This window comes from Lissotriton helveticus, chromosome 6 (assembly GCF_964261635.1).
Source record: "Lissotriton helveticus chromosome 6, aLisHel1.1, whole genome shotgun sequence".
NCBI classification, from domain to species: Eukaryota; Metazoa; Chordata; class Amphibia; order Caudata; family Salamandridae; genus Lissotriton; species Lissotriton helveticus.
Window position 1 is genome coordinate 2,066,726,002 of NC_136067.1, and position 12,598 is coordinate 2,066,738,599.

Here is a 12,598-nt window from a genome sequence, read left to right on the forward strand (position 1 = left end):
ATTTGCATATAGCCAGGTTCTGAACTGGGATGGTGCAGTGAGCTAAAAAACGGTGATGGATCAAGCCCTGATCTGTTGACTGGGTAGGAGTGTTCTGATTAACTCAGATACTCTGTCCATCACCACCCCCTTTTTGTAATTATTTTGGCCACCATGAGTGTGGAAGGGTATGCTCAGACATGAGTCCCTTGCTCATTGCACCATCAGGATTCAAGCAAGCCGGGCCGAAGACGGCTGTAATGCCAGAAACCGGTCCCCGGAAGCTTGTTTCCTTTCCAGTGAAGAATTGGCTTGGTAGTTTGGTCTGCCCTGTTCCCATGATGCACTGGGCCAGGGACAGACTAATTTGCATATAGCCAGGTTCTGAACTGGGATGGTGCAGTGAGCTAAAAAACGGTGATGGATCAAGCCCTGATCTGTTGACTGGGTAGGAGTGTTCTGATTAACTCAGATACTCTGTCCATCACCACCCCCTTTTTGTAATTATTTTGGCCTTGTTAACCTAGGAAGGAGAATTTAGTTAATGAAATGAGAACAATACTTGTAGTTAGTGATTTTTGCCACACACATTAGTTACAAAACAATGAAGGCTTAAAGTAACCCGGCTGAAAGAATTTTTGTGTGTCATTGGTGGCTGGTAAATCATTAAACTGTGGGAAGTAAATCCCTTCCATGACTTTTATCATGAAAAGCAAGAGAGTCCAAAATTATTTTGGAGAGCCTAAAGTGGTTATGCCAATGAGAACATGATTATAATGGGGCAACATGGGGCATTTTGAAGCACAGGCCGGGCACAAATTGTGATACAATAATATTGTGTAGTTGTCCCCTGACAGACGGTTATTAACTTCTAGCCATGAATGTGTATTTGGCGTCTGAATAGGAACTGAGAGGCAAACTAGTTCGGAACTAGTTTTCTTTTAGGCAACACCTGGTTCACATTTTAAAATGTATTTTCCACTAAAGGTATCACAAATCTACATTAACCTTTGAATTAGATTTTTGAAAGTGAGTGGAAAATAACTTTAAATAATTTTTCTGCTATCTTCCGTGTGGAGTTTTAAAATACAAACTACAGAGAAAATACTTAACTAGGTCACCATGATAAGAGAGCCCTTGGGTGCTTACTGGCATTGCCTTAATTAAAGCAAACACCATGGTGGAGTTCCTTGTTGTGTTCACCAATATTGTCAAACTTAGACACTGTTAGCATTGCCCAACAAATCACCACTTTTCCAAATGCCAAATTTAACTTGGGCCCCACATTGAAACTACTTTCTGTGCTTACCTTTTATGCCATATTAAAGGAGGGCACTATAACAAAAGACAATGCCCAATATGTCCTTTAGTATTTCTGTACTAATTTAGGGCATGAAGCCCTCAATAAACATAGTTAATGCAAGGTGCAACGTTGTCCGCTGTCTGTAATGCACCTTCCTCATGTTGCTGTTTTCCAGGACAGCTTGTAATATAAGAGACACAAGGAATGCTAAAGAAACACGATCAAAGTGGAATCTGCAAGCACTCATAAACAACTACCCCCTTCCAAACAAAGTCTAATAGCATAACAATATCCGGGTTGCCATTTGTTTTCATGGTTTGGTTAAAGAAAATACGCAAAGTAACAAATTCAAATTTCTTTCAGATTTACCAAAGCCCGGAATTTGCCCTAAAAGCAGCATAAATTGCATCAAAGAAGAAGCCCCTCAGTGCAAGAGCGATTGTGACTGCAAAGGGGATCAGAAGTGCTGCAACTTCAACTGTGGATTAAAGTGCAAGGCTCCAGAGACAGGTATCAGTGTCAGGAGGGTGTGACATTTTATGTTGTTGTCAAATCTTGACTTGTGTTGCTGTTTTTAAGCTGAGCTTGGCTTGTAGGTAGGGGGCAGGACAATGTACATAACTGAAATTTAAAACCTGCATTTGAAAGTTAACAACAGCTATCGAAGCTAATGACAGGTATCTTTCGCATTCAGGTTACTGTCTTATTAATTAACCTAAGTGTGGAACATTCTTCCAGCTTCCCTGAATGTACTGTGAAGCACCTAAATCTGAAACTCATGATCCGAGAGTTTCCTACTTTCCTACTTATATACTCAATTTGCATCATACACACAGTTGTTCTAGAAAGAGTTCGCAAGAAAGGATCTACATTTACTTGTGCAAAATGTTGTATAAACATATTTGCACATGTGCATATCTGTTTACATACACAAGTGAGTTGCAATGTGTCTGCCCTGGTTGTGGCTGAGCTGGGAGTGAGATCATGGTACATTGAAGGGCTTTGTGCATGTATCGTCAGGTGCTCTCCTCACGCTACATCACAGACTGTGTAACGAGTATGACACTGGGTGCTTCTTGAAAACAATTTGCTTGTTATCTTTTGTCCTATATCATAGCACCTGGGCTGCAAGATGCTTGCTGGAAAATGTTGATTTCAATTCTTTTGGCTGACTCTACCTTCACCTACGTAGGTGGACGGTCATGATCTTTGCTGCTGAACCTTGAGTAGGACATCAGTGCACACCTAAATACTGGGTATTTGTATAATATGAAATACATAGCAGAATAAGAAGTGTGTGCCTTGCCAGCCTACCCCACAATGCGTAGGTTATATATGTGATTATGGTACTGACCATAGAGTAGTGATTACAAGAATCTGCAGAAATTGCAAAACATTGGGATAAAATGTAAAGCTCTGATTTGTCCTGTGACATTTGTGAAATGAGTGTTTAGTTTGAATTGGAATGCTCATTGTTGCATTTGACCTTCTATTGAGAGTGCATTTTAGAAAAGTATGTCTTGGCCAGTCCTATGTTGGCTGTAGAGGGACTACCGTTATCTAACTTTTATAATTGGGAAAGGCCTGTTCAGCTGACTTCAGCCCCTCATAGAGGCCAGAATACAGGAGTAACTTTAGGGTTCTTCTTCATAGAGTCAGTAATATCACAATGACCTCCAACCATAAAGAATATGCCTCCCAAACCTCTCCCTAATATTTTCTCTTTTTATAACACTAAATATCAAGAGTAGCTCTCTGAATCCTGAAATCCTGGGCTGTTTTACAGCTCTCTACAGAATATGTAATCGTATTCAGTTTATGCTGTTGGTTAGTCCTCCACCATCCTTTTCTCTCCCATTTTGAAATCTATTCACACCCGTCTTCCTCTATCTCATGCTCACCCATATCACGATGTGTAATATTTCGACTTCCTGTATTGGTTCTATGTGTTTTTGATTTCACTCCATTCATGGTTCTAGTCACACCACACACGCTGATACATGGCTCTATGCGTGTACTACTCAGAAGAGGCCAGCACCAGTCTGGGGGGACAGGGGGATTGGGAAAAGAACAGAAAAATATAACTCAGCCCCAAGCCACGCCTCTCTGCTGTTTTCCCGCCGTCTTCTATCCCGGCCGGTCTCCCAAACAGGAAGCACCCAGGCTGAGGCTCTCCTGAGCCAATCACAAGGCTGCATTCTTGTGATTGGTCTGAGCGCTTTGGTTCGGCACTCAAACAGGGGCTGAGGGTTTGGGCATATTCTCCACGCAGACTGTAATGCAGCCTGCATAGAGAAAATGCACAGTGCGCATGACAGTCTTTCTGGACAGATATTACCGGTCAAGCACTCATGCGAACTTTGGAGTGGGTAAACCCTCTGCCATAGGAGAACCACCACCCCACCCACAAACTGCAGGGAGCAGGAAATAATAAAATGATAATAACCTCAAGTTATTATCATTTTATTTTCTTTCTTTCACTGCTGCAATGCAGTGGGCCGACACTCCTCCGCCTTAGCGGTGGAGCCGCCACTGATACTACTCTTTCAGTGAAGGATTATTACATATGTTACTCACCATATCTAACTGCTTCTCTTCCTAGAAGTACATCATTGCTGAAATACATTCACTTTCTTTATTGTTTATATACTTGTATTTATATATCTCTGTTATATGTCCTCTCTAGCCTCATCTCCAGACTACAAGCACCTATGCGTTATAGTATATTTTGTTATACGCTTTGCGGTGAAGACATTGGCCATTCTTAAAAGTGTTCCCTAGAGGGCTTCTGAACCTGCTGTTGTCCTTTTTAAATGAACACCGCATTAAAAAGAACAAAATGCAATTGAGGTTATCTATATATGCCAGACCTCACAAAGTCACAAGTTCAGACGGACTGGGATGGAGCACAGGCATTTTACAGGGAACGAGTTACGCCCCCTAAAAAAAAGTACCTTAACTCCTGGTTGCAGAGTCCTGCATTGAGGATACATTGTGCAGGGGTAGTTCCTAGGACCTGTGATGGGAGGTCCTGTATCATAGTTGAGGAAGCAGTTGATGAGGAGCTTGCAATGTGAATGTAGGCAATGAGGATGCGTTTCACCCAGCAGTTCCTAGAGGGCAGCGAGAAGCAATGCAAATCCCTAGACTGGGGATGGGTAGCGCAGTGCTCCTGCTGCGAAGTTTTGAAAGGCGATGTATTGCATAGTGATTCTGATACAGAGTTTTACTGAGGCGATGCGTTGTGCTGATACCACTGTTAGACTGGCAGAGCACCAACAGGCACACTTACAAGGGCCTAGAACTGGGGTGGCACTGCTTGTGAAGGTTGTACTTACAGCTGGCAAAGTCCAGGTCCTGGCATGAAGCAGGAAGAAGTGTGTTTGGTCCCTGAGGCTTCTAATCAGGAGACCAGTCAACTACCCTGTGGAGTCACTCTGGTGGTCTTCGTTCAGGATGCATATTCAGGCCTCCTGACTCAGGCAGGAGGGCAGCAGTGCAGCAAAGTAGGGCAGCAAAATAGCAGTCCTTTTGCAGCAGAGCAGGACAGCAGTACTTCTTCTGAGTCTTACACAGGTTTGAATGTGTACTGAAGACTTGGGTCTTAGGGTCCATATTTATATCTGCTGCCCACTTTGAAGTAGGAGAAGATTTTAAAGGTTTCCCCCACATGAGGATACTGGTGACAAACCCCTTTGTGCGAGTGCGCAGTCAGGATCTTCGTGATGTGCAGGTCCTGTAGTTGCTAGCTCCTGTTCTGCCCGTTGGCAACTTAGAGTGACACATCCTAGTTTTTCTTTGTCTCAATGTTTGTGAGCAATGCACAAAGGCCAACTGACTGTTAGGCCTAGTCATGTGATCCAGGATACAGGCAGCAGACACCAAATGGTTTAGACAAGAAAATGGGAACTTTCTAAAAGTGGAATTTTGAGAATTGTGTCTACAAATCTGACTTTACCTTTAAAGAGGGCTTTTAAATACAATTCTTTAGTTGCTTAACACAATATTTGTGCCTGCTTCCAACTGAAAATTATCAGTTATGAAATGTAAGAAGGTAACACAATGTCATCCTCTAGGAGAGGTAAGCTTTGCAGTTGTACAAAATGAATTCAGGAGTATTTTCTCCCGGGACGTTTAAAGCTTAAATGTGCATGTCCAATTTTTAAAATAAACAGCACCCTGTCCTTTGGGTTGTTCATGGTTGACCCTATGGGTGTCTGGTATGTATTAAAAATGACAGGTGTATCATACCACGTTGAAATGGCAGTTTAAAACTACCCACACAGGCTGCAATGTCAGGCCCTATATTTGTTTTGCAGGGCTTCTTATGTGGGTGGAACAATGAGGGCTATAGGCTCACTAGTTGCAGTTAATTTACAGGAAAAGCATATTAAATAGGCCAATTGGGTGTAAACCACGCCTACCATGTTTAAAGGAGAGATCAAAAGCAAGGTAGCACTGGTAAGCAGAGGTGTAGGGCGCAGAGTTCTAAGGCAATCAGCAAAAAATAGGAGAGTTGATGCAGAACAGCAGGGGTAAGACCACCCTATGGATGGCAGGACTAACAACGGGAAATGTATTTTCCCTAGAACGTGGAACTTAATTATATTCCCTCTAAATACACTGCACCACAGATCTGTCTGCATTTGACAATTTGCGTAGTTTCCACACTTATTTTCCAGCTTTTTGATTGAGCGATTGATTGACTGGCTAGGGGAGATGACAAAATGTTGATCATTCAATCTAAAACAGTTTTAGATGGTATGAATAAGAGAATTGTGTGCATCTCTGTTGACTCTTCCTTGCAAGTTCAGCAAAGTGGTGTCATTTTTGGCAAACTGCGACTGAAGCAGGGGTGTGAGAAGACCCTATGAGAATGATTACTTTTTTTAGAAAAAGTGTTCCTTTTTAATAATATCCATAACCACATTAAGTGCAAGATATTGCATAGCTCAACCCTGTGCCCTATTTTACACCTGTATGTATAGCCTTTGCAACTTAAATCAAGAGTCATGATCTGAATGGTGGTTGTTCTCCTTATTATATTTCTCGATTCTCTGACCAGTTCTCACTCCACATTCTTGGTTGATGGGTCATGATCTACATCTCTTCATATTACAGCCACTAATTACTTTGTGTAGCAAGAAGCGTTTAGGACAGTGGTTCCCGAATTGTGTGATGTGGCTCCCTAGGGAGCCGTCAAACCTAGCCAGGTGAGCGGCGCACCAAACACTTTAATGCATTTGATGTTGAAGGGTCTGTTGTCTTCAGTTAAACTAATTAGACGTAAACGCCTGATGTTGATGATTTGTAAGTGACATGCATAAAGCTGTAATCGTAGTGCTTAATTGATAGCATGTTCAGGAAGATGCCCTCCATATTTAACTGAATCCCCATGTTTAAACACTCCCAAAGTAAGCGTAAGGTGCCTTATTTATTTGGTTAGACTCGTTTATAGTTTTTTTTTTCCAAATGTATTTTACACCAATGTAGGTTATCAGGAAAGTACAGCTGTCCTGTCTATTAAACACAGTATGTGGCCATTTACAATGTCGGTCGGAAAGTCTTCCGGCCGAATCGGTTTCGGAATGGTTTCAGACCGAATCGGATTCTGTGAGTCTGACAGACCGATGGCGATTCTTCTTATCTTCGTTTGGTGAGACTTGAGTTGACTTCATTGGGAGCCTGTGTTCCCGAACAAGAATACAGGCTCCCAATGAAAAAATGGGGTGGTTGGGGAAAACCTTGAACCCTGTGGCAGGCACCTCATGGTGTCTGCAATACTGTGCCTGGTTGCAAAGACTGCACCTATAGGTACCCCCACGGGCCCCAACCGGAGGCCTGCAGGTGAAGGGGAGCCTGCTACAGGCCCCCAAAAGTCAGATTCCAACAGCTATTTTGTGTCGGGCTCACCGATTTGGCATGGCGGTCAGAATTGGCCATCATAATAGCTGGTCGTAAACCGTGTGCATAGAGCTGTATGATTTGGCTATTACAACTCGGGCTGTCCGAATGTCGATCGGAACCGAATCAGACAAAATGGTTTCTGAAATGGTTTCCCTGCATTGTAATCGGTCAGTCGGAAATTTATCAGATTCTGTCAGAAACATAGGCAACGGCCAATAGGTCAAGGGAGCTGTGGGTCGAAAAAGTTTGGAAACCTCTGGTTTAGGATATTGTTTTATTAGAGACACATGGGGCAGCTCAGCAAGGTACTTTACTTCAGATGTTACCCCCAAAGTTATCTAATAAGACCCTAGTAGGAGAACTATTGGCTAATATTGTAGTTTATTTGTACAGATACTAGGCATAACAAATAGGCCCCTCTTTAATGTAAGTGCTTTATGATGTAGGGCATGGTATATTACCACCTGGTTAAAAATAGAGTCTACCTGTTTCATCTGCATTATTGATACTTTACAGCTCTGCACATGCGTAAAACTACTTAATATAAGCATTTTTACTATCAGTCAGTTGAAGGCAATAAAACATCATCCATCCCAGGGTTTGACACATTTTGAAATTGCTTCTAATGATTGAAAGGAACTACGCCGATTCCTAAAGGGTCAGTGTAGTACATCAACTCCAACATTGATAAATTATCACTGCAAGCCTTACTCTGTAGCCTAGAAAAAGAGCTTTTATTTTCTTCTTAGATAGAAATGTTAAGGTGCTGTCCATGTTATACTTTAGTTGTGGAAAATTGAGACATCTTCTAAAGCTGAACTGCGAACTACTTTTGCTGAGTATTAAAAGATACCCCCTATCGAACTGCAATGTTCAGTCTAACAGGATATGCAATTTGGTTGGGGCTCATAATTACTTAGAGTATATAGTAATTTTCCGAGGCCACTATGACAAATAAAGATGGGTAGTGCAACGGGGTAAAAGCTATATCTTTGGAGGTGTAAGTAAACAAATGGCGTAATTATGGTACTGGTGTAAATGTGGCTAATAATCACTTTTGGTGTGCTTGGGGTGAGCGTGACAGGGGTTCCCATTAAGTCTCTATTTTGCCACTGTAAGAAAAGGTTGTTGAATCTTGTAACTTCCTCTGTTACAGTGAAAACTGGTGTATGCCCAAAATGCACAGCTGTGTGCAAAAGAGCTGAACCGGATAAGTGCAAGAAGGACAGCGACTGCAAGGGAAATCAGCGATGCTGCTACTCCAGCTGTGGACTTAAGTGCAAGGATCCGGTTAAAGGTATTACCAATAGCCACTCACAGGAAAACATTCAAACATCTAAACATTTTTTTAAACGAGGCTTGTGAGGGAATGCACCCTTATTTTCCCCCATTACCCGGAGTGACGGCACCATAGTCAAAAGCAATAGGCAACAAAGAGTGATCATTTATAGTAAAATATAAAATAGTAAAATGTGCTTTCTAGTGTGTTTTCAATATCATGCCCCTTCTCCGCATCCACACCCCCATCCCCCTGGTTATAGTATGGTTCCTGTATTATGTCTTTAAGGGCCACCGGTGGCATTTGCCATTGTAAGTGTAGAGCCCATTTTACCAATTACATCGCCCTTTATGTGGCTGTAGAGCTTAAAACAAGGCTCTCTAAGTGCCATCTGCTGGCACACCAGGATGCTGGCAGAAACAAGGTTTCGCAGTACTGGCTCTGCGTGTTAAAATGGGCAGGTCTTCGATTTAAAGACATTGTTGTAGAGTATAAACATCAAGAGCTAGACAAGCATTGGACGAGAGCAGAGACTTTCCAGTATTTCTCAGAGTACCCGGCTAGGGGGAACCTTAGGAGCATGAGACAAGTACAAGAGGTTTGGACTGGCTGCTGCTCAGTTTGAGCCAAGAAACTTCCAAAACCCAAAGAGACACTATGCAGCTTTGACAGTACATAGTCAACTGTGCTCAACCTCACTTCTAAGGTCCAAAGGGTCAGTTGTAAGTATAGCACAGAATAAACACAGTTTAAATAAAATAGCTGTAGCAAAGCTAGATAAACTAGAAGAAATAACAGAGTAAGAGAAGAAGTGAGGTGGGCAGATAACGGAAGGAAGAGTTCACACAGCCAAGCGAGAAATAGAAAATAATAAGTGGTAATTAAAGCAATAGAGTAAGCAAATACAAGACACTAAGTTGGAGTTGAGAAGTTACAATGCAGATCCGTATATGTATCTGTGGTTTCAACTCCTCACATTGAGGGGTGGCTCTCACACACCTCAGTCATAATACTGATTTGGACAGAAACGACTTATTTGGGATTTCCTTCACTTTGGTCTACAGAACCTGAAGGAGGCCTGAATTATGTAGCAGTGGTATAACTTGCACACCACTGTGATGCTTTGGCGGAGCAGTGGGGAAAGGTTCTCTCTGCTTTTGTATTCTATCTATTCTACTCCAGAAAAAGGAGTGTCGGCCTGTGTTGCCAAGAGGGACACAGTAGTTTACGGTACAGGCATATAAGCAAGGCAGTAATCTAGCATACTCCTAAAATGCAAACTGTACTCTAAGTGTACCTAGAGTGTATGTAGGTGAAGAGTGTAGAGCCAAAAATCCCCCCAAGGGACCATTCCAACCCTATTACCTGATGGGAAAGAGTGACGGACCCCCTCACAAGATGTCAGACCGCTGCATGGTAATCCCCCAGCATGAATGGACCCTCAGCGTCAGCAGAAGTACCTTCTCTGCTAATCTATCGAAATTCATCTTTTATAATAGTAAGCCGCCTTGCAATGTACACATAGATGAGTGATGCTGTGGATATGTAGATAGCCCTGTCGCCCAGTGGATGAAGATAGTGCTGACATTTCTAAAGAGTAAGGAATGAGACCTTTTACATGATGTTCATGGTGTTGTGATAATGTTGTGCAAAGCTAGATGTAAACCATGCTCAGTTTCAGAGAAACAAATCCAGCAATGTCATGCATGCAAATGTATGACAAAGGTTCCAGCTTGGAAAATGTTATTCATGAGAACAAGGTAAGACATATGCTGCTTGCTACAGGGGCCTAACCCGGGAATAAAATCAAACTCATTGTTATCAGTCTCTCTGTGCTTCCTTAGGTGTATGATAGAGTGTGCCATGTCAAAAACCTGTATCAGATTGCAAGAAAAAATGTGCTTTGCTGCCCTCTGTATGCTATAGCGGAATGCTGCCTTTCACCCCAAGTTGAAAATAGTGTTGACAACAACATTCCCCAGTGTGTCCAAAAGGACCACAGAGTGGACACACTATTGAATCCTGCAAAGGTTACTCTTTAACAAGCAAAGTGTTTAACAAACGTAAAAGGCTTTGACATTATCTGCAGTAAAATGTAAGTCAATGGAATGGACAGTTTCTGATGAAGATAGCAGCAGGCATAGACATGGCTTGGCTGTAGACAAGCTGTCTGTGAGCTGAGTCTCATGCAGATATGCCAAAAGATGGCATTGTTCTAGACCTGAATTCATGTTCATGTATTACCATGTTGTTCATGTATTAAAACATCTCTGTGCTGTTTACACTGTGAAGCAGCTCTAAGGTGTTTACACTGTAAGGCCCACCTTTGATTACACTTTAATGGTTTCCTTTGTTGTTTACACTAGAAGAATGCTCAAAATCTGCGTTACATTCTGAAGATGATCCATATTTTATATATGCTTTATATTCTTTTTACTTTAACACTGACCTATGTAGTTTACATTTAACCCTTACCATTGTTGCATGCCCTGTACAATTGATCTCTTTACACTCTGAAGATATTCTACTCAGTTGACACTGTAAAGCTTCCCTTTTTTGCATACACTGTATAGCCGCTCCATGTACAATCAAATTATCCTCTATTGAATTTACATTGTAAAGCTTGCCTTTGTTGCATACATTGTGCAGCTTCTCTCTGGTCTTTACACTCTAAAGATACTCTATTGGGTTTACACTATAAAGCTTGCCTTCATTGAATGCACTGTAGAACTACTCTCTTTACTCTCCGAAGATAATCTATTGAATTAATACTACAAAGCTTGCCTTTGTTGCATAAAATGTAAAGCTGCTCCCTTTACACTCCAATGGTAACCTTTTGAATTTACACCGTAAATCTTGCATTTGTTGTATACACTGTACAGTTGCTCTATGTTCTTTTCACTCTAAAGCTGATCTGTAACATTACACTGTAAATTTTGCCCACTGACTTTACACCGTAAAGGTGTTTTATGCTCTCTATACTCTAACATAATCTATGGAGATGAAATTGAAAAGCACACCTATGTTGTTTGCAGCAGGACAAAATTCTTGTTTACACGTTCAAGCAGACCATCTGTGGTAACAGTACAATATGTTGCTTTCACCATAAAGCTCCTCTCTGTTGCTCTACAATGTATAATATGGTTGGGAGGTCTTGCATAAACTATTGCACTTTTCTGTTCTTGTGCACCTTAGAAATGACAATCGTAGTGCTTTTTTCACATCTGCTCTCTTTGACTCAGTCTTTCTGTTTCTGTTTGTAGGACCCTGAATTCCTGATGATGCCCTGGGCCACAAATGATGATGAATCTCGGTGAAAGGATGTGTAATAATCATCAGCAAGTGATAGTTTGTGATAACACAGAAATAAAGATGTTATGATAAGATCAACATACATTGATTCTTCCCCTGATGTAATTTGTCAAGACTGTGGAAATGAGTCTGCTAGAAATAATTCTTTATTTAATTTTCATTTGTCCTGCATAGATTATAATGTTAAACTCTGTAATCTAACACCCCGCTCCGCCCTTGTCCAATCATAGGTCTGCAAACGTGTTCACTACAGCCTCACAATGGAAAACATGTTGTAAATTAAACTTTCTCCCTGCTCCATCCTTTTTCTGATTGTGATCCATTTCTTGAAAAATAAACTCAACTTGTTTGAATATGTTCCTTTTTTAATTAAATGCTAAACCTAGAAAAGAGGTCCAACACAGAATGCCATTAGAAGATCACCCTATATGTAGTTCAACCACATGGGACTGATTATGTTTTATGTTTTGCAATAATCAGATTTTTTTTATATAAGAACAGCATATCCCTGAGTAACACAGGCGTCAATAAAAATCCTAAACAAGCAGATAGATTCATATTTTTTCTCTGTCTCACTGTCTTTCTCTCTCCCTCTTCAAAATTACAGCTTTACAAATACCTAACATACCTAACACACCATAAAACTTGTTTCTAAACAAATATGATACATGACAGAGTTCATATATTCTGCAGCAAACCGAATGTGATTCATAGACTGAATATATGACTTAGGTAGCCCAATACTGGTCGGTAACGGACGAAATTCGGTAATTTCGGCCGTTACCGACCGGTTTCGGGCATTTGAGATGTAGGAGCCC

At 41.4% G+C, this 12,598-nt stretch overlaps 1 protein-coding gene across 1 annotated transcript in view; it reads left to right on the forward strand.

Annotated features, from left to right (window-relative positions):
* LOC144762996 (uncharacterized) overlaps positions 1 to 12,222 on the forward strand; it is a 164,112-nt gene extending 151,890 nt beyond the window's left edge. Inside the window, exons 7-9 of the mRNA XM_078648309.1 lie at positions 1,646 to 1,792; positions 8,346 to 8,486; positions 11,732 to 12,222. Coding sequence (XP_078504435.1) covers positions 1,646 to 1,792; positions 8,346 to 8,486; positions 11,732 to 11,739 — 296 coding nt within the window. The 3' untranslated portion in view covers positions 11,740 to 12,222. The remainder of the gene's footprint in view (positions 1 to 1,645; positions 1,793 to 8,345; positions 8,487 to 11,731) is intronic.
* Positions 12,223 to 12,598: the final 376 nt, after the last annotated feature.